This window comes from Mercurialis annua, linkage group LG5 (genome assembly GCF_937616625.2).
Source record: "Mercurialis annua linkage group LG5, ddMerAnnu1.2, whole genome shotgun sequence".
Lineage (NCBI taxonomy): Eukaryota > Viridiplantae > Streptophyta > Magnoliopsida > Malpighiales > Euphorbiaceae > Mercurialis > Mercurialis annua.
In genome coordinates this window covers 42,511,235-42,533,888 of record NC_065574.1, presented here as the reverse complement: position 1 = coordinate 42,533,888, position 22,654 = coordinate 42,511,235, and the positions used below count along the sequence as shown (strand labels likewise).

Here is a 22,654-nt window from a genome sequence, read left to right as displayed (position 1 = left end):
CGTGTCTCTTTACAATTGTTGTCATAAATACCGATGAGGTTGCTGCATACGGTTCATCTACTGTTGATGCCAAGAAACCATTCGGGTTTGAAGGTTTGTATTTCAAAAGATGGAAACAAAAGATTCAATTCTTCCTAACCATAAGAAAGGTGGTTTCTGTTTTCTCAATTGATATGCCTGTCGTTGATGAAGCTGCTGAGGAAGAAGAAAAAGACAAATAAAATGCTGAACTACAACAGTGGATGACCAATGATTACTTGTGCATGAATTCTATTCTTAATGCACTAAGTGATGATTTGTACGACAATTACAATGATGAAAAAACTGCAAAGAAAATTTGGGAGGCGCTGCAAAGGAAATATGATACTGAGGAGGCGGGCACTAAGAAGTACGCAGTCAGCCGCTACCATAAATATCAAATGAGTGACGAAATTTTTTTGGAGTTGCAATCTCATGAATTGTAGAAAATCTCTCATGAGATAATCTCCTAAGATATGGTTCTTGATGAACATGTTGGTAAAAATACGCAAGCGTACGTAGCCAACTTGTAATACAGACTGCGAAGTCCGGATATCGTACCCACAGAGAAAGCTTCTAAAGACAACCAGTTAAAAGACTCGATTCGAATAGCCGAAAAGAAAGTTTTGATTTGTTGTGTATTTAAAAGACAGAATTTAATAATTGTAAGTTAAAGTAAACTAAAGCTGTAATTCAAATGGTGTTTAACAATAATGGAAAAAGCAGGGATTATTAATCGCTGTTATGCTGTTTACTTGATTTAGATTATAAGTGTAATGTTCTGATGAGGTTCGAATTAGTCTGAAGCACCTACAATTCTCTCTCGAGAAATTACAGGAAAAAGCATTAAAGTAACTGATACTAGGTTAATTATTCACTCTCGCACAATGACTAACCTATGTATAAATCAATTAAATAGTTATAAAGCAAATTCAAAGAACACGCACTCATTAATTCACTCTCGCACAATTAACTCATGCGTTCTTAATTATGTTATTCTATTCCAATTTTACTCTCTCGAGCTAAAACTAAAACATCTGGCATAGACTAAGTGATCAGTTTCGGCTAAGCATTAAGCACAATAATTAAAACCCATCAAGAACACAAACCCATAAATCCAATTCAATTAAACAGACATAATTTTGATTAATAATCCACAAAGAAGGGTTTAGCTAGACATAATAATGGATAAACTAAAAACAATAATTAAAGAATTCATTCTAAGATTAAATTGAATACTGAATATGAAACCGAAATCAATCGTACCTTGTTCGAAGGATTCTAATAATAATTGTAGTAGAAAACAATAATAAACTATGAATCCAATTGCGAAACGAATAGAAAACTAAGAAAACTAGGGTTTATGTGATTATAAAACTACGCGAACCTTTGTTCGATGTTAAAACTCACTATTTATACGGCTCCTAACTTCACAATCTGATATTAGGTTGAGCTATATGAAAACCTAGAAATGCCCTTTGAGTTTCTTGGAATTCGGAGTTAAAAACGGACATTTTTAGTCTTTTTATGTCGTGGCTTCTGAAAAGTGCACGACCGTGCTTCCTCTTGCACGAACGTGTAATATAGGACTTGGCCATATTTCTGTCTTCAAACTTCTCAAAAAACATGCCTTTCGGCAAAAGTGCACGACCATGCACTTTAACACTACAGGGAAGTGCACGTTCGTGCACTATGATACTTAGCCAATTTTCTTGGCTTCTTTTTCAGCTCCTTTGGTCCCCTTCGGCGAAAGTGCACGACCGTGCTTTTTAACACTAGATGGAAGTGCACGATCGTGTACTACTTCCCTTAGCCAAATTTCTTGTTTCTTTACACTTCTCAAAATAGCACCTTCGGCAATAATGCACGTTCGTGTACTTTCAATATGCACGTTCGTGCACTACCTAGTTTAGCTAAATTCCTCTATTTGCTTCCCGACTCTACTCTGAACCATTCCGACATCTTGCAATCTCTGAATATCATCAAAATCGCTCCAATTTACGCCATACTTGCACATTTTTTTGAAACACTCAAAATAGTAATAAGTGCCTGAATAAACCTCAAAAACTAATACAAATATGCAAATACCGTATTAAAAGCACACCTAAATATAGGAGTATTTCTACTCCTATCAAACATCCTAACACTTACCTTTTGCTTGTACTCAAGCAAACACAAAATAATGCTACACACCAATCAGACAATCTTGCTACAATGCGTGAAACTAAAATATTTTCAGACTCCCCTAAATAATGAATCGATCAACGTATAGCCATTTAAGCAAAACAACATGAAGTGAATAATATTAAATAATAATGACAAATGCTCACACATGAACTAAGAACACCAAGATTACTCAAATGTACACACTCCTACATAAAGTCCAAATCACTTCGAGCACTAGGGCAGTCCAAACAATCTCAAAACAATAGCGAAAACAAATGCTGAGCGGAAAAACAAAGTATATACCAAAATGATAGTAAAAAAAATCACGAAGCATGTATCTCACAAGGTACTCTCTCACACCCAAGTGTTTAAGGGTAATCAATAGAACTCTCATGCCAAAACATGCAATTCTACCATAAGTTTGACAATTGTCCACAATTTCACTGCTAATTATATCAAATAAAAAGAATCAAAATGGGCTTTTCAACGGGTTGTAACGGGGTTTAGGTTAGGGTGTGATAAAGGTAAATACAAGGGTAAGTATGACTTGACAAATTATTCACATATCACTTGGAACTTCAATTAAACACTTAAGCTCAACAAAAAATTTAATCTCTTTTTTCTTTACTTTTCAGGCCTCGAGTTCCTTTCTTTTTCAGATTTTTCATCTTTTAAGCTTCAATTTCTGTTTTTGTTTTTTTTCTTTTTCTTTTTCTAGATTTCATGTTTTGCTACTTTTGCTGAACTTCAAAAGGCAACACTAATCATTGAAAATAAGAGATAATCGTTCTAACATATGAGCTGAGGATGTCAAACATCTTCACACTAGTTCCTTGCATACATCAATTAATTTATCAAATCATTGGGTAGAAAGAGGTAAATGAGAGAAAAGGGAAGTGTGTAAAAACATAGGTGTAACAAGAAAAAGGCTAAGGCTCAACTTGGGAAAATTAGGGAAATGGGGTAGGCTAATTAAAGTGGTCTAAATAAAATGGGTAATCCTAAGTGCCATTTATCATTTTCAGTTTATTCAACAAATTTTGCAATTTCACTACGGACACAAGGCAAATTCTAGAGAATTAACAAGTATTGACTTGCACCACAATAAACGAGACATACAAATATGTTCAATAAGGCTCAAAATCATCTCAAAAATTGGGTTATGCTCCATGACTTGCTAACACCCTGTTTAAATGCTCAGAAATTTAATTTTCAACAATGTTCTTGTCAAGCTTTTATGCCCTAATTTACGACTTTCAACAGAAAGCATGCAGTTGCAAAATACAAATTTTCACCTTAGTCCTATTAGATCATGTCAGCAAAAAGGCACATTATTTATGAGTTATTCACAACATGTTGTTCAGACATAAAAAAACTAAGATTAAACAATTCATTGAATATGGGAGGCAAAAACAGTAAAGTTCCAAGCATTCTAGCACGGTATCGTCATAATGTGAGCAACAAAAATAAACACAAAAGGTAAGAGAGATAATATTCGACCATCATATCCACTAGAAGCCAAATAATATCAGAGTCATAACATCATAACGTCACATTCCCTATAAAAAGAAAATGACATAACAGACAAACATAACAGACGGACACAACACAAATAAAACAGACAATATAAAAAGAAAACACAAGTTTTTCTACCCACCATCACACTAATCTATGCATTGTCCCCAATGCATCAAAAATACATAAAACACACAAATATAAAAATAAGGATAAAGTTTGAAAAGTAAGTGAAAAGGGTGAAAAGAAAATAAAACTCAGAAATCCTCCGGTGGTGGAGGCGGCGATGGATAATCGCCCTCTGGATGAGTGGCTCACATATATGCCCTCTGCATCTGGAAGTGAGCTCGCTACTCCCTCAGCAACTGTCTCTGAATATCCAGCATGCTCCTCTGATAGTCATCCTGAGCCTGTGGCTGTACCGGTACGTCCCCCTCTAGGGTTACCTCAGTAGCCTCCTCATTCTCTTCTGCTTCCTCGGCATGCTGAACCAACCCATTTTTCTGGTCCCTCTGCCTTGCTCTGTTACTGACTGAATCTTCCCCTTGGAATCCAAAGACAAAGTCGCCTTGAGATGCTGAATATTAAAATAAGTCGGCCCTCGCAACTCCATCTCAGCAAGCTCGTCAGCATTGTAAGCATCCAACTCCAAAGAAATCTCTCGAACCAAATGACCCATACCCAAACACCTGGCGGATACAGTCATGCTAGGAAGATCCCGCATCATCATAAAAATGTGAAATCCCATGTCGATCGTCCTAGTCTCTGGGTGCAGCAAGCTGTTCATGATCAGCAAATCCTCCTTCTGAACTTTGTTGGCCTCAGATCGCCCACAAATGGTCTCCACATACCACTTATGCATGATCTACAGCGCATGATCTCGGATTGATCGAGTCTTGTTAGAGACCCTGGTGCTAAATTTTGGTCCCTGTCAGCTCATTCCAGATGGCATCCTTCTCAAAACGAGTCGGTAAATCTCCTACGCCGTCTTCTCCTGTCTCAAAAAGTGCTCGCATCCAATCTAAACTAATAGAGTATTCCTTTCCTTTCAACCGAAAGGTCAGAGTCATCACTGCAGGCTCTGGCTGACACACAGTTGTGAAAAACTCTAGTGACACGAGTTTCACAGTATCATGGTTCACGTCCTCTTGTACAGTCAAAGTCCACCGCTTCAAATGCTTTTGCACATCTTGTTCGATTTTCAGTTTTTTCAGCACCTTAAAATCGAGTTCTCTGGCAACCACAATTTTCCTATCTTTGAGGCTCTGATACAAAGCCCCTCATCCTCTGTCCAGATATCAAACGGAGCATCATACTGCTCTCTGAGATTCACTAACGGCTGTTCCGCATCAACATACGTACTGCTCTGCCCTATCTCCCTAGTGTCATCGTCATCCTCAACATAATTAGCGATTTTCACCCTAGGCATAGTCCTAAACTTGCTGAAATTGAAATGTAATGGAATTGAGCAAGATGAATGAACTTACTAAACTGACCCAAAATGACCTTGCAACCGCTGCCTTGTGACTGACCGGAGATGACAATGCGTGTGGAGGTTGAATTGCTGATTGAAACCTGAAATGGAGAGGATTGACAGAGATGGCGGTGGCTTTGACGGTGGTGGAGATGAGCAGTTAGTGTTTTTCTGATGTGGGGGAACGGTTAGGGTTTGGTGGAGAGGATGGTGCGTGGTGGTGGTGTTAAAGGGTGCAACAGTTAGGGTTTGGAGGAGGTGAGAGTTGCGAATGGGTGGAGATGGAGGTTCAGATTGGTGGAGATTGAGAGCTTAAGCGGTGGTAGGGTTTGTAAGTGGAGAGAACGGTGATGGGTTTTAGGGAATTATAAGAAAATGGTGAAAAATAAACCTCTAAAAGCTCGCTGCGTGTTGTAACTTTGTGCTGTGTGCACGTTCGTGCTGCTGAGGATACACACTCGTGTATTATAAAGCACGTTCGTGCCCTATTCTGCTCAAGCACGATCATGCTTTGAAATGCACGTTCGTGCTTTTCAAGTTTTTTGCACGGCACGTTCGTGCGTTTTGGGAGCACGTTCGTGAATTTCCTTGCGATATCAAACCTGATGTCCAGTTTACTCCTGTTACCAGCACATTCAAAAACTCCAAGACCGGGATCAATCTGATCTCACCAAAAATAAATACGGCACATCAAATGAATAAATTAAAACATAAAGGAATAAATTAACCAAAATTCAAATTCACAAGTTCATAAAATAAAACTACAATGCAGTAAAACATAAATGATTTGGAATTTAATCCAAATACCGCTAATTTAAGGTCGCTAGCATTTACCTAAGTACCTGAGTCAGTTCAGAGCATCAAGAGTGTAGCACTCTCGTCCTTCGTCTGTCAACGAACTTAAGTACGGCTTGCACCTCTGACCATTGACTTTGAAAGTCTCCCCACTCGCATTTTTGAGCTCAATTGCGCCATGCTCAGCTTCATGTCGCACTTTAAAACTCCATCTCGATTTCAGCTTGCCAGGGAATAGAAGCAAGCGAGAGTTGTACACTAGCACATGCCTGCCTTCTGTAAAAGTCTTAGGCACAATATGAGCATCGTTCCATTTCTTAGTCTTTTCTTTGTACAGCTTTGCATTTTCATATGCTGACAAGCGAAACTCATCAAGCTCATTCAACTGTAGAAGTCGCCTTTGCTTCGAAAGTCTTGGGTCAAAATTTAACTCTTTGATCGCCCAGTATGCGCGATGCTCTAACTCCAAAGGAAAATGACAAGCCTTCCCATAGACCAGTCAGTAAGGGGACATACCAGTTGGAGTTTTAAATGCCGTCTGATATGCCCACAACGCATCATCCAAATTCTGAGACCAGTCTTTGCGCGAGCTATTCACTATCTTTTTAAGGATGCGCTTCAACTCTCTGTTGGACACCTCGACTTGTCCACTTGTCTGGGGATGATATGGGGTTGCCACTTTATGATAAACATTATATTTCTTCATCAGTGCGGTAAAGTGCCGATTGCAGAATTGTGAACCCTCATCACTGATGATCGCCTGTGGAACCCCAAATCGATTTATCAATTTCTTCAAGAATGCTATGACCACCTTTCCATCATTAGTAGGTAGAGCAGCTGCTTTCACGCATTTCGACACATAGTTGACACACACCAGGATGTATAAGTTGCCACACGACATGGGGAATAGTCCCATGAAGTCGATACCCCAGACGTCAAAAATCACCACTTCCTGAATGGAAGAAAGAGACAACTCGTCTCGTCTCGAAATGTTGCCTATCCGCTGGCATCTGTCACAATGCTGCACAAAGTCTCTCACATCTCTATATAATGTAGGCCAGTAGAAACCACTCTCTAGTACCCGTGCTGCTGTCCTACCTGAAGCGTAATGACCCCCATAATCCGAAGAATGGCATTGAGTCATAATAGCTAACATCTCTTCCTCTGCAACACATCTCTGAATCATCTCATCTGCACAAACTCCGAATATATATGGCTCATCCCATAGATAGCATTTGACATCAGAGAGGAACTTCTTGCGCTGATGACTGCTCATGTCAGGAGGCATAATATCAGTTGAGAGATAGTTGGCGAAGTTAGCATACCATGGATTCATTGTCTCCTTAATGAGCATAAGTGCCTCATCAGAAAACCTTTCATTGATGACTTCACCTTCTATTACTGGCTCATGAACCTCTAATCGCGACAAGTGGTCTGCTACCACATTCTTTGTCCCTTTCTTGTCTCTGATCTCAAGTCAAACTCTTGCAGGAGCAACACCCACCGAATCAACCTAGGCTTGGCATCTTGCTTGGAAAAAAGGTATCGCAGTGCGGCGTGATCTGTATAAATGATAACCTTTAAGCCAAGCAGATACTGCCTAAATTTATCCAGCGAAAACACTACAGCTAGCATTTCCTTCTCTGGGGTAGTGTAGTTCAGTTGAGCTCCTGCTAGTGTGCGACTAGCATAGTAGATTACAGGAAGATTTTTATCATTCCTCTGTCCCAGACTGCTTCTCAAAGCTTGATCGCTTGCATCACACATGATCTCAAAGGGCAGATCTCAATCCGGACTAGATATGACTGGGGCAGTGACCAATGTTTCTTTTAACCTGAGAAAAGAAGCTAAACAGGCATTAGTAAACAAAAACGTTGCGTCCTTGACAAGTAAGTTAGTCAAAGGACACGCTATGGAAGAGAAGTCTTTGATGAACCTGCGATAAAAACCTGCATGCCCAAGAAAGGCACGGACTCCCTTCACTGTGGTTATAGGTGGAAGCTTCTCGATCACCTCTGTCTTTGCCCTGTCAACTTCGATACCAACTCTGGATATCTTGTGCCCCAAAAAATGCCCTCTTCAACCATGAAGTGGCATTTTTCCCAGCTCAGCACCAGATTCGTCTCTTCGCATCTCTGTAGGACTCGGTCTAAATTTCGAAGACAGCAGTCGAAGGAGTCCCCGAAGACTGAAAAGTCGTCCATGAACACTTCCATGATGTCTTCAATCATATCATTGAAGATCAAAGTCATGCACCTCTGAAATGTAGCAGGCGCATTGCAGAGACCAAACGGCATGTCGCGATAGGCAAAAGTGCCATAAGGACAAGTAAAGGTGGTCTTCTCTTGATCCTCTGGGAAGATAATGATCTGATTGTACCCAGAGTAACCATCCAGAAAACAGTAAAATGCATGTCCTGCCACCCACTCTAGCATCTGATCAATAAAAGGAAGCGGGAAGTGATCCTTCCTAGTTTCGGCGTTCAGCTTCCTGTAGTCAATGCACACTCGCCACCCAGTAACTATGCGAGTAGAAATCTGCTCCCCCTTGTCATTCTCCACGACTGTCATCCCGCCTTTCTTAGGCACACACTGAATTGGGCTCACCCATGAACTATGTGAAATGGGATAGATGATGCCCGCATCAAGCAGCTTCACAGTCTCCTTGTGAACCACTTCCTTCATGTTTGGGTTCAGTCGTCTCTGTCTCTGCATAGATGCCTTAGACTCATCCTCTAAATGAATATGATGCATCACTACTGAAGGGATGATCCCTCTGATATCTGAAATCTGTCACCCAATAGCCACGATACGTCCCTTGACTACATCAATGACCCTCTGCTCTTACTTCTTGGTGAGCTTGTTGCTGATGATAATCGGTAAAGTGTCATCAGCTCCCAAGAAGGCATATCGCAAATATGCAGGCAAGGTCTTGAGTTCCACTTTTGGTGGCTTCTCTGAAGAGGGAGGAGTAATATGCTTGCTCTTCAACAATGTTCGAGGATTGGTTCCTCAATGTACTCCTCCTCTTCAGTATCTTCCTCTTTACTCGGCATAGAATGCATGATGGCTTTGTTCTCTGCGAGTTGCTCTTCTATTAACTCATCCACCATGTCTACCTGATAGGAGTGAAATACTCCTATCGGTTTGAGTCTTTTTAGCATCGCTTCGAACGTTTTATATGCGTTTTTAAAGCAATTGTATGCCTTATTACGTGTATGTGCAATTTCAGGTAATCGGAGCAATTATGAAGGTTTTTGGTCAATAAAGGGCGAAGTATCAAAGAAATCTAAAAGACGGAAGCTAGAACGCAAGATGAAAGAGACCCAAGGTTTACCAAGGTCTCTATCGAGACAAAGGAGTACAAATCGAGAAGCCAGTTTTTAGGCAGGTCTCGATCGAGAAGGCTCTTGTACTAAGCTTCTCGATCGAGACCAGGGTCTCCAAAAGAAGCCGAGAGCATGCTAAAAATAGGGTCTCGATCGAGAAGCTTCCTTACAAAGGCTTCTCGATCGAGACATGAAGAAAAACCTGGAGTAAAATCTTTTTGGGTCCGTGTGCTAGTGGGCCCATTTTCCCCTTTTGGCCAAACCTTTGTACTAGTGGATTTGTCATTTAGCCTCTTTTGGCTTGGCTATATAAGGCCTTTTATGTTTTTAGGGTAAAACATTTTACATTTTTAGTCTCAATCCATATATAGTACTTTTTATTTCCTTTTGTAGAGATCTACAATTGTTCTTATTGTTCTTGAGAAGTAATTTCCAGATTTTAGTTTCTTTTTGATTTTTCTTCTACTACAAGTCTTATTATTATTTCAAGCTTCATTATCTAGTGAATACTATTATTTACACACAAGCTCTATTTAAGGTAATTGACTTTTACTCATTATGAATAGCAATAGATGTTTAATGTTTGTTGATAAATTAGTAATTCTTGTTATCTTCACCATGGTTGGCTAAAACTCCTTTGTTTGGGGGTTGAAATGAAGTTTAGAAATGTATGATTTGGGTTAGGGTTTGGGCTTATTGTTGTTGTTCTAATTGATTTCCCTAATGCTTGTTTTAGATTAGCTATCTAAAGCATGATTCTAGGTTGGTTAACACTTTGAGAGAAGGTTGGGCTTATTGTTGTTGTTCTAATTGATTTCCCTAATGCTTGTTTTAGATTAGCTATCTAAAGCATGATTCTAGGTTGGTTAACACTTTGAGAGAAGGTTAATTAATTGGATAGATCAATTAGGATCCTAATTAATGACACCATGAGAGTGGGTTAGAAATTAGGAAACCATAGAGTGGATTGTTAATCGCCAATTGTCTTGTTAATCGTGTTTAGTGCCACGAGAGTGGATTAGGCTTGGTTAGTTGGCTTGTTTGTGATTTTATAACTCCTTGAGGCTCGAGAGAGCGGGAGTTATGCTTTAGGAACGCTCGATTCACTTGTTGAAGCCCTAGACTCGAACTATTGATTGCATGACCTAAGCGTAGTTTCGACCTCCAAACCCCTTTATTAATTGAGTTATCCGTAATTGTTTAAGCGCTTTAGTATTCTAGAATTGTTGATTAATTGTTAATTGAAAGTTTTGTTTAGTTAATTGCTATTGTTAAATTAATACTTGAATTCAAATTCCAATTGTCTATTTTGCTAAACGAATTGAATCGCAACTAAAGTTCATTCTCATCAATCGCTCTAGATTCACTCCTCGTGGGATCGATTCCGACTTCCGGATTATTACAAGTTGCGCTTTTTGCCCAACAAGTTTTTGGCGCCGTTGCCGGGGAGTGACGAGTGTTTATTTATTGATTGAAATTAGTTATTGATCGGTCGAGTTAGCTTTATTTTCTGTTTTCATCACTTTTGTTGTTTTTGCTTCTTTCCGGATTTACGCATGGTTTGCTTGTTGTTGTTTGTGTAGGAGATCAACTATAGTGTATGCACAATACACGAAGGGCCAATCTTCCGCTAGAACCGTTTCAAGACAACCTCGGGAGATTTGAAAGAAGTGTGAGAAGGGAGAATCATATACCCGTTATCATGGAACATGGGGATGATAACTATGAGGAGGAGCATTATCACCCTCAAGACGATGGAGTGAGGCAACATCCGCCTCCTCCACTCGATGAGAGGAATCGGCAAGAGCAACAAGGGGACAATCACCCTCAAGTTCAAGGCCATCAAGCACAAAGACAAACTTTGGGGGACTTCTTCCTCCCGGATGTGGATAATGCTACCTATGGGTGCTTTGCAAGACCGGTCACCACGGCTACTTTTGAGATCAAGCCTAGCACGATTCAACTCCTAGAGAATCGGTGCCAATTCTTTGGGTTACCAAGTGAGGATCTGAATGAACACATAGCCAAGTTCTTGGGAGTGTTGGACACATTCAAGCTCCATAATGTCACCTCCGATCAAATCAAGCTTCGGATGTTTCCGTTCTCACTAAGAGACAAGGCTAGCTTGTGGCTTCGATCACTACCTAATGCATCAATCCACAATTGGCGGGATCTTGCTCAAGCTTTCCTTCACAAGTACTTTCCGATGGGGAGAACCGCGAAGTTGACAAAGGACATCATTGATTATTACCAATATGAGGGGGAATTTCTCTATGAAACTTGGGAGAGGTTCAAGGATCTCCAAAGGCACGTACCTCATCATCGGCTTGTAAGGGAACATGTGCTTCAAATATTCTATAATGGTTTGGGTGAGATCACAAGATCTACCATTGATTCGGCCGCGGGAGGTTCTTTGATGCAAAAGACGCTTGATTAAGCTAATGAGTTGATTGAAAAATTGGCTATGGTGAGTAGCACTTGGTCCTCGGAAAGGAGAAGACCACCGGCTTAAAAGGCATTAATGACACTTGACCAATCCAAGGAGTTTGAAGCGATGAAAGCCATGAATGCCTCTTTACAAAGTCAAGTTGATGCCTTGAAGAAGCAAGTGGGTCCACGGAATGCTCCGGTTGCATATGTCCAAGTAGGTTGTGAGCATTGTGGAGATTTCAATCATGGAAGTAATGAGTGCTATGCCACGGGTCAAACTTGGAGCGAACAAGTGAATTATGTGGGAGGTCAACGCCAAGGGAATGATCCTTACTCGAATACCTATAATCCGGGGTGGAGAAACCATACTAACTTCGGATGGAGGAATCAAGAGGGCCAAGGCAATGTGCAAGCAAATCAACAAGTGGGTCCTATTTTCCAAGGAGGAAATAGGCCCCAACAACAAGGTCCTTATCAAGGCCCTTATCATAACCATCAAGGGCAAGGAAACAACTATGGTGGTAGACCTCAACACCCTCCGGGATTCCAACCACAAAAGAATACGGATGAGGGAAATGTGCTTTCCAAGGTGCTAGAGAAGTTAGAGAAAATGGAGCAAAGGGAGAAGAATCAAGCTTCTACTATCCATCATTTGGAAACTCAAATTTCTCAAATGGCGATTTCGCTTCAAGGTAGACAACAAGGGGGATTGCCATCTACTACGGAGAACAACCCTAGAGAGCATGTTAAGGCGGTAGAGCTCCGAAGCGGGAGAAACCTTGAGAAAGCCAATGGAAAGAGACAAGTTGTTGAGGAGGATGAGCCTCAAGTTGTGATTGACATAGCAAGTTCAAGTCAAGAGTTGCCAAACGAATGTGAGGAGGTGGTTATCGAGGTGGAAGAGCCTTATGTGAGGCCACCGCCGCCGCCGCCGTTTGTACCACCGGTTCCGTTCCCAAGCCGGTTAAGGAAAGCTCAAGGGAACGAAAAGTTTCATAAGTTCCTTGAGATTTTCAAGAAGTTGCAAATTAATCTAAGCTTGGCGGATGCACTTCGGGAGATGCCCCAATATGCAAAGTTCTTGAAAGACATAATTATGAACAAGCGTAGTTGGGAGCAAGGTGGGATAATACCGCTCACGGAAAATTGTAGTTCCATAATCCAAAGCAACCTACCAACAAAGCTTAAGGATCCAGGGAGTTTTTCTATACCTTGCACCATAGGAAATATGAATGCTATAAATTGTTTGTGTGATCTTGGGGCAAGTATTAATTTGATGCCGTTGTTTCTTTTTAGGTCTTTGTTTGGTGATCAACCGGTAAAACACACCTCGATGGTATTGCAACTTGCCGATCACTCTCTCAAGAAGCCGTATGGGATAGTGGAATACATACTCGTCAAAGTGGACAAATTTATCTTTCCGGTGGATTTTGTGATCCTAGACTATGCGATAGATAAAGAGTGCCCTATGATCCTTGGTCGCCCTTTCATGAACACCGGGCGTGCTCTCATCGATGTTCATGCCGGCAAGCTCACCTTAAGAATTGATGAGGAAAGTGTGGAGTTTGATATGAAGAGAGTGATGCGGAATGCTATCGAGGAGGAAGATTGCATGAGGATTGATTTGGTTGATGAAATTGTGGAGGATCAGTTGAAGGAAAATATGGATTCATTAAACCGGGGAGTTACAAGGAAATTCGATGATTTTGGGTATTCAGAGGCAGGTCTCGATCGAGAAGCCCCACCATCTATGCTTCTCGATCAAGACCCAAAAAAGGGCTGCTCTCGGTATCTCAGAGGACCACTGGTCTCGATCGAGACTGGGGTTTCTCTATCGAGACAAGGCAAAATTATGCCTGGTCTCGATAGAGACTCCTGCGTCTCGATCAAGACCTCCTCTGAGATTATAAAAGCAGAACTTCCAAGTGTTTCTAGTGTCACGTTTCATTCCGGGGTTGTGGATGATGAATACACCGAGGAAGAGGAACCTAAGCCGGAAAATTTGAACAAAAAGAATGGTGTGACTCCACCATCCTCCGAGTTGCCTCCAATCGTTGAGATGAAGCCACTCCCCTCTCATCTTCGGTATACTTACGTTGGAGAGAATGAGACTTTGCCCATAATCATCTCTAACAAGCTTTCTAAGGAACAAGAGAGGAGGGTTGTGCAAGTAGTGAAGGAGTACGTGTTAGCCATAGGTTGGCAAATCTCCGACATTCGGGGTATAAGTCCGCAAATTGTGATGCATAAGATCCATCTTGAAGACGATTCAAAGAAGTCAACTCAAAGGCAACGAAGATTAAATCCGAATATGAAGGAGGTAGTGCACAAAGAGATCGTCAAGCTCCTCGACGCCGGGATAATCTATCCTATTTCGGATAGTGAGTGGGTAAGCCAAATTCAATGTGTTCCTAAGAAGGGAGGTATGACAATGGTGGAGAATGAAAAAGGAGAGCAAATATCCACAAGGACGGTAACCGGTTGGCGAGTATGCATCGATTATCGGAAGCTCAACGAGGTAACCCGAAAGGATCACTTTCCGCTACCATTTATCGATCAAATGTTAGAGAGGGTAGCGGGACACAAGTTTTATTGTTTCCTTGATGGGTATTCCGGTTACAATCAAATATTAATTCTCCCGGAAGATCAAGAGAAGACGACCTTCACATGCCCCTACGGTACTTTTGCATATCGGCGAATGCCCTTCGGACTGTGCAACGCACCCGCCACATTTCAAAGATGTATGACTTCAATCTTCAACGATATGATTGAGGATATAATGGAGGTGTTCATGGATGATTTCTCCGTGTTTGGCGATTCATTCGATGGTTGCTTAGCAAATTTAAGGCGGGTTTTAGCACGATGTGTGCAGACAAATTTGGTGCTCAATTGGGAAAAATGCCATTTCATGGTGGATGAAGGCATTGTACTCGGGCATAGGATATCGGAGGCGGGAATTGAAGTGGATAGGGCTAAGACGGCGGTTATTGAAAAATTGGTCGCTCCGGCTACGGTCAAAGGAGTTCGGGCATTTTTAGGCCATGCGGGCTTTTACCGGCGATTCATTAAAGATTTTTCATCTATCGCACGGCCTTTGACGAGATTGCTAGTTAAAGATGCGCCGTTTGAATTCACGAATGAATGTCAAGGCGCTTTTGAGAAGCTTAAGGAGGCGCTTGTAACCGCTCCTATTATCTCATCTCCGGATTGGAGTTTGCCTTTTGAACTAATGTGTGACGCTAGTGACCAAGCATTGGGTTGCGTGTTGGGGCAAAGAAAGGACAAGCGGGTGCATGTGATCTACTATGCTAGCCGGACGATGGCGGGAGCACAACTCAACTACACTACTACCGAAAAAGAGATGTTGGCGGTAGTGTTTGCCTTGGATAAATTTCGGCAATACTTGCTCGGATCAAAGTCCATCATCTACGCCGACCATGCCGCTTTGAGATACCTTTTTACTAAGCAAGACGCCAAGCCAAGACTTATTCGGTGGATACTTTTGATGCAAGAGTTTGACATAGAAATCCGGGATAAAAAGGGCACGGAGAACGTGGTAGCGGACCACTTATCAAGATTTGAAAACCCGGAGCCGATTCCTATTGGTATGGAGATTAATGAGCGGTTTCCGGATGAAACACTTATGATGATTCGGGAAGTAGAAACGCCGTGGTATGCCGATTTCGCCAATTATCTCTCATCGGAAGTCATGCCTCCGGACTTGACATCGCATCAACGGAAGAAGTTTTTATCCGATATTAAGAGGTATTTATGGAATGAACCCTACTTGTTTAAAATTTGTGGAGACGGGATGTTGCGGCGATGTGTGGCGTTGGGAGAAATGATGCCTATTCTATCATCTTGTCATGAAGCCGGCCATTATGGATCGGCAAGAACCGCCGCTAGAGTGCTTGAAAGCGGGTTCTTTTGGCCTACGTTGTTTCGGGATGCCAAAGAATTTGTTGACCATTGTGATCGATGCCAACGGGTAGGTAACATATCCAAACGTGATGAGATGCCCTTGACATCGATTCAAGAAGTGGAGATATTCGATGTGTGGGGAATCGACTTTATGGGGCCCTTTCCGGTTTCATTCAAGAACCAATACATCTTGGTATGTGTCTGTCACGACCCAATTTCATGAATCGTGACCGGCGCTAGGGTATGGGTATGGTTGTACCAAAACCCGTAGCAAGCCTTGCGGAAATCAATTAACCATTTAAACCTGCAGAAAACTGCTCGGGGGCAACCGAGACTCCAACCTAAGTCTAGCAATTTATATTACAGTTCTAATATAAATAACTTAAATATCTTAAATATTCCCCTGCATGGCTTAAATATAACAATGTCGTAATCCAGAGTAATCATGCCAAATATAAATAATCGAATATATCGACAATTACAAAGTGTAATATCAAATGAAATAAATAAACTAGTTCTACTGCGGTCTAAGAGTTCGAAAACAGAAACTAGTTTAATAACATAAAAACCTCCGAAGAATCAAAAGAATCGGAGTGGACCAGCTTTCAAATCATAAACCTGGAAAATTTGGGAAAACAACGGGGTCAGATATACTGAGATGAGTTCGCAATACTATTTACATTTATTAAGTTTAAAACCCTTAAATCAAAACATTTTTATACTAATATAATATGATTATGGAAAACAGTATTGAAATGATCCCAGCGTAAGTATGACATAGCATACCGATAACCCAGAGTGGACAGGAACAAATCCTCGTCATATATTTATACCAGCGTAAGCAAGACTTTAGTCTGCCGTTTTCGAGAGTACTTACCGGTGCACACAGTCTCGATACAAGCCTATCGAGTAGCTCGTTTCAATCCAGATCCATAATCCGTAAAAACAGTTCACAAACATTTATTATATTAAAATACGATGCGGTACTTAATAAAGCGGCAAATAGCACTACAAACTCACTGCTTGCTTATCCACGTGATCTTGGCAAACAGCTAACCCTGCGTAGACTCCGAAGCACGAGCAGTCGACGGGTCTAAAATAATAAATAGGTTAATATCCGTACGACCTCTAACTCTAAGATCACTAGACACCACATAGGACTAGCACAATTAAATAAACAGATAAATCACAGAGAAACACAATTCTCAAATAAAATGTAATGCCGTAATTAATTCAAGACTATTGAGTTCGCCTTAAATCCAATCCGAAAATATTATTAAAATAATATTTAATTGATAAATAAAATCAATTCCTCAAATAGTGGGTTAGCCGAGTTTTTCAAAACTACCAAGCTAAACCCACATGTCGGTGACCCAAGCCAAACCGACCCAACTAATATTTCAGAGTTTATAAACCACAGTTTATAATTAATATTAAATAAAATATTAATTAATATCAAAATAGAACTCAATAGCTTGAAACTCAAGTAATTAAATATTACCGGCAATTATCTCAATTAATTAAATAACAAACAAAGCTAAAATATAAATTTAATTCCAAAGGCATTCTAAGCCAAAAATATCAATTTAACAATTAAATAATAATTAATAATAATTATTAATTTAATTTTTAAATATTCAAATATTATTTTTATGCCTTAGAAATAATATAATTAATTTGACAAACTTTCGAATTAAATAAAATCCAAATTTTTTTATTTAATATAATCAATTATAAAATGAAATCCCCAATTCCCATTTTATGTAGTCAAAATAAATAACCAAATTTAAAGTCATTTAATTTATAATACGGTTAATATTAAGTCTAAATTTAAAATACTAATGTCCAAAGTAATTTCAAATTATAAATAATAATATTATTTAAATTGCTAATTAATAAGTCGAAATCAATTTCGTAGATTAAAAATCAAAATCAATTAAAAACAGTCAATAAATAAGCTTAGGAATTCCTTTAATTAAGTCACAATAATTCAGTGACCAAAACCATTCTTTTGCCATAATCATAACATAACAGCCAATAGAAATCAAGATTAATAAACCTTTTATTAATTTAAGCATAAACCCAATAAGTGACCAAAGCCCAATAAGATTGAAACATGGACTTCCCGCCTAAGCACACACCGTCTTCCTCAATGAAGGAAATTGCAGAACATGAAACACCAATATTCAAGACCAAATTTTAATAATCCTTAACAATCCAACTACTCAAAATCACAACCATAAAACAATAATATTGAGCATGAATAACAATCACTGTTTAAAGGACAAACAACCTACGGCAACAACGCAAAATTTAACAAACGGCGACTCGAAACGAGTAACACAAGCTCAAGCAAAAAAGGGTTTGCTACTACGTTCATAATATGATACAAAAAGTAACATGACAGCAGCAATTTAATAAAAACGGCAATAATAGATTTTTAAAATGGCCACAGTAAACATGAACAAAGCGATGAACCGAACGGCAAATCAAACGGAATGATTTTTACGTACCAAACGAGATGAATAACGTCCAGCGGTTAGAGGATGACGAGAATGGATGTGGCGAAGGCAAAGATCTCAGAACGATACTAGAATAATGAATGACACAAGTTATTTGTCGGCGAGAACGATATCGAACTAAACTAACGAAGGAAGTGACGTGAACTTACCGGATTTGAAGCGAATGAAAGATGAATGATGTGATTTCTGGTTATCTTGGATGTTTAGGGAGAGACGGCTAGGGTTTCAGAATAAGCGAATGAAAAGAATAGGGTTTAACTAAGAAGTCGAGTGAAAAAAAAAAGGACGCATACTGCTATACAAACTGTAAGTTTCTACTTCATAATGAAGAAGGTGGGCTTTCTAAAAATATTATGGCCATGAACAATATATGATGGGCTTTCCATGCATAATAATCACGTGAGAAATAATGTAGTAGGTGTATGCATGGGCTCATTTATATGCAATATATATTCACTTTTGTTTTTTTTTTGTTTTTTTTTCTTTTAAAAATTAAAATACAAACCAAATACGAATCGAACCACAACCGAATCAACGAATGCGTCAAATAAAATAAAATAAAATATTTAATAATAAAAGAAATTTTACTTAAACCTCGACGAAAAATAAATTTAAATTTTTTAAAAAAAAGTTTAAAAATACAGGATATTACAGTGTCGATTATGTTTCGAAATGGGTGGAAGCGGAGGCTTTACCCACTAACGATGCTAAGGTGGTAGTGAACTTCTTAAAGGGGTTAGTGAACCGTTTCGGGACTCCTAGAGTGATTATTAGTGACGGTGGCTCACATTTTTGCAACCGGCAATTTGGAGCTCTTATGAGGAAGTATAATGTGCACCATCGAGTCGCTACCCCTTACCACCCCCAAACTAGTGGCCAAGTTCAGGTTTCGAACCGTGAATTGAAAAGAATTCTCGAGAAGACGGTGAATGGATCCCGAAAAGATTGGTCATTGAAATTGGATGATGCATTGTGGGCTTATAGAACGGCCTACAAAACTCCACTTGGGATGTCTCCGTTTCGTATTGTCTATGGGAAGGCGTGTCATCTTCCCTTGGAACTTGAGCATAGAGCATATTGGGCTATAAAGAAGTTGAACTTCGATTTTAAAGCGGCGGGGGAGAAACGATTGCTTCAACTTAACGAATTAGATGAGATACGGTTTATGGCTTATGAGAACACCAAGCTATATAAGGAGAGAACGAAGAAGTGGCATGACGCCCATATCGCTCCTAAGATATTGGAAGCGGGATCTTTTGTGCTACTTTACAATTCACGGTTGAGGTTATTTCCGGGTAAGCTCAAATCCCGATGGAGTGGTCCATTCAAAATCGAGCATGTGGCGAGTCATGGAGCGGTTGAATTGGAGAACTCTAAAGGCGAGACCTTCAAAGTTAGCGGGCACCGGTGTAAGCCGTATCTCGGGCCCTTAACGAACCGAGTGGAAGATGAGATATCTTTCACTACTCCTACTTGAGTTCATTGTTTGACGGTCAAGCTTTCGACCTTAAAAAGCGCACTCGGGAGGCATTCCCGAGAGGTTAGTTTTATTTGTGTTTATTCATTTCCCTTGTTTAAGTTAAATCTAGTTTTGTTTTGTTAATTTCTTCGTCAGTTATCGTTTTGTATTCAAGATAATGCCGGGGTATTTGTTTTTCGTTGTGGTGTGTAGGATTGCATTGAGAAACCATGGCCCAGATTTTGCCCTGGTCTCGATCGGGAAGCTCATGGAATTAGGCTTCTCGATCGAGACCTTACTTCCCTTGAGAAGCCGAGAGCATGCCAAAAATAGGGTCTCGATCGAGACTCCTTTTCCCAGGTAGGTCTCGATCGAGAAGCCCTCTGAATTCAGTCAAAGTGTGCAATTTCCAAGAGACACAAAAGAGAAGCACATGGATTGCTGAGGTGGCATGATCTCGACCATTCACAAGAAACACAAAGTACATGGATTGCTGAGTTGTCAAAATCCCACACATCCATTTCAAACAAATGACTTTGCCATAAATACATACCCACCTCTTCATCTTCTTTAAAAAGACTTCCTCTTTTGGCAAAAACCAAATCCACCATTCTTCCTCTCTTGAGAAATCCGGCCACCACAAGAACACCACTCAAACCACCACCAAAAATCAAAGTAAAAACATATTCAAACACCCTTTGTGCAACAAATCAACATGGGAAAATCCGGAACATCGAAAAAGAGCTCCGCTAAACTCCCCACCAAGGAACTTGAACCACCACCACCACCACCACCACGCCCTCAACCAATCCGTTCAAGGAAGAAGACAACCGCCTCCGGGTCAAGAGTTGTCGGTACTACCACTCCGGCGGCCCTCACAAGACAATATGATGCTCCATTCCAAATCCATTCGGTGGAGGAAGGAGAGCGATTCAAGAAAATCAAGGAGCGGGTTTTTGCCATTCCGTTCATCCTTGATTGGCATTCCATGCTTGTGTTAGGGGTACGAACTCGGGTTAAACAATATTTTGAAATTCTTGGATTGTATAAATTGTCGGAATGCTCAACCACCGGATACGAAGAGTTAACATGGGAGTTCTTCACCATGCTTCGAGCTCAAGGTGAAGACAATTTGAAACTCCATTTCCGGCTCCTAGGTGTGGAGCATGTGTTGACAATGGATATGCTACAAGCGGAGTTTTGGTTACCAACTAGGGGACTCAAAGACAATCCCAAGGAATTTAGCTATGAAGATGTTTGGTTGGAAGCGTCGGGAATGGAAGGCTACAAGGCCAAAACGGCCAAAATGGTCGATGTGAAGGATTCCATCCTTGTGATTATCTTGAAATGGGTGGGGCACACTTTCGGCGGAAGGCATGAATACAACAAGATCGGAGAAACCGAAGTTCTTATGATGAATTCGATTATGCATCCGGATGTGGAGGCCTACAAGTTGAACATGGCGTGTCGATTGATCATGAATTTGAGGGATGTGCCAAATGATGATACCGAACTTGGTTTTGGATGGTTGGTAACTCGGATTGCTTTAATGTTGGGTGTTTCCGACGAAGCCTTTGCGAACTTCACTCCGATTCCGGCTAGAAAGCTCGACTCCGATCACATGGAGAAAGCCGGTTATACAAAGGAAGATAACATGTTGCCTTACTATCAAAGGAAGAAATGGATAAAGGAGCATGGAGTCGTGGCGGCTTACAAAGCCGAATTTGGGGAAGAAGCGGAATATCCGGGAGAGGCACCACCGGAGCCACCACAACCACCTCCGAGATCGAGAAGAGCTGGGAAAGAGCCGGTCGAATCAAGCAACCAAGGCGAAAGGGTTCCGGCGGATGCACAAATGGGTCACGGTCCACCAATGGGGTTCTATGAAGAACAACGCCAATTCATGGCGACGCAAACTCAATTCATGGAGGATCAAAGGAAAATGTGGCGCAAGATGGAGTATTATCAAGAGCGATTGAGGGAGAAAGTGAAACGCCATGGGCGCGATTTCCGTGACTATGTGAACGGCACGGGCGACATTTGGATTGATATGCCTTCTCTTTCTCCCGAGCCTCCGGAATTCGACTAAATCGAGATTTGCATCCTTCTAACTCAACTCATACAATTTTGCTTGTTTTTGTTTTATTTCTTGCTTAGGGGCTAAGCTTGAAATAGTGTGAGGAGGGTTGGCAAAGATTGTATCTCGTTTTAGTGTGTTTTATTTCATTGCTTTTATCGCTTTATGTCGAGTCTTGTGGGTCTAGTTTGTTTTAGTTTGTGATAGTTGTTTTAGTTTGTGAGTCACCTCCGTGATCTCTTGTTTGAAATCTCGATTATGGAATGAGAATCCGTGCAAATTTAGAAATTCGTCAAAACAAGTATTATCTCTCGGTTTATGAATGTTTAAATGTTTTTATCTAGTTAAACAATTTACGGTTCATGCTTGCTTAATGAAATGCAATGGAATTAGACATGTTGAGTTGGCATTAGGGCAAGTTTTACAATTGTATGATCTTTAGGCATGACCGAGATACTTGATGCGGATTCATGATGTGTGACCTTGAATTGGAACATTGTTGTGTCGCTTTGAATATGAACATACATTGGCATGAATTCATTTGATTTAAGCATTTGAGCACAACACCACTTTGTATGTGAGCACTTTTGAGCCTAATAGATTATTGTGAGTGTCTTTTTGCCGAGAATTCCTAGAATTTGCTCGGTGTCCATTCGAAATTGCAATGTTGAGTAATTGATGATTAGATGAATATGGCATTATGAGTAACCATTGTTTTAGAGACCACTTTAAAAGCCTACCATTGTACCTCTAGAAACACAAGCTTGAGCCTAAAACTTTTTTTTTAGTTGATATCACCATTGTCACCTAGCAATCCTATTTTCCATTTCCGCTTGAAAACACCCAAAACTTGACTTGGAAAACAAGTGTGAGGAGGTTGATATAGAAGCTTGATGAAACAAGATAGATTGAACTCGAGTTTAAAAGCCGAAAGTCTATGCCTAAGAAA

At 40.4% G+C, this 22,654-nt stretch overlaps 1 protein-coding gene, 1 long non-coding RNA gene and 1 other non-coding gene across 3 annotated transcripts; 1 reads left to right on the top strand and 2 right to left on the bottom strand.

Moving 5' to 3' along the window:
* Window positions 1-11,517: 11,517 nt before the first annotated feature.
* Window positions 11,518-11,624, bottom strand: LOC126685221 (small nucleolar RNA R71). Its single transcript, XR_007643332.1, has one exon. It is a non-coding gene; the product is annotated as a small nucleolar RNA R71 (small nucleolar RNA).
* A 4,410-nt stretch (window positions 11,625-16,034) lies between these two features.
* On the bottom strand, window positions 16,035-18,765 carry LOC126682896 (uncharacterized). Its single transcript, XR_007641554.2, has 3 exons — window positions 18,161-18,765; window positions 16,668-16,740; window positions 16,035-16,265 (listed from the first exon to the last, which is right to left on the bottom strand). It is a non-coding gene; the product is annotated as an uncharacterized LOC126682896 (long non-coding RNA).
* A 221-nt stretch (window positions 18,766-18,986) lies between these two features.
* Window positions 18,987-19,961, top strand: LOC126681879 (uncharacterized). The gene is made up of 2 exons (XM_050377435.1): window positions 18,987-19,562; window positions 19,842-19,961. Exons 1-2 carry the CDS (start codon window positions 18,987-18,989, stop codon window positions 19,959-19,961), a joined length of 696 nt encoding a protein of 231 aa, XP_050233392.1.
* Window positions 19,962-22,654: the final 2,693 nt, after the last annotated feature.

Bases quoted from the DNA above. Each gene is read 5' to 3' on its own strand.
- LOC126681879 (XM_050377435.1), top strand. From the start codon at position 18,987: ATGAGGAAGTATAATGTGCACCATCGAGTCGCTACCCCTTACCACCCC. The intron at 19,563-19,841 runs GTTAGCGGGCAC...TGTGGTGTGTAG, and splicing joins CTAAAGGCGAGACCTTCAAA to GATTGCATTGAGAAACCATG.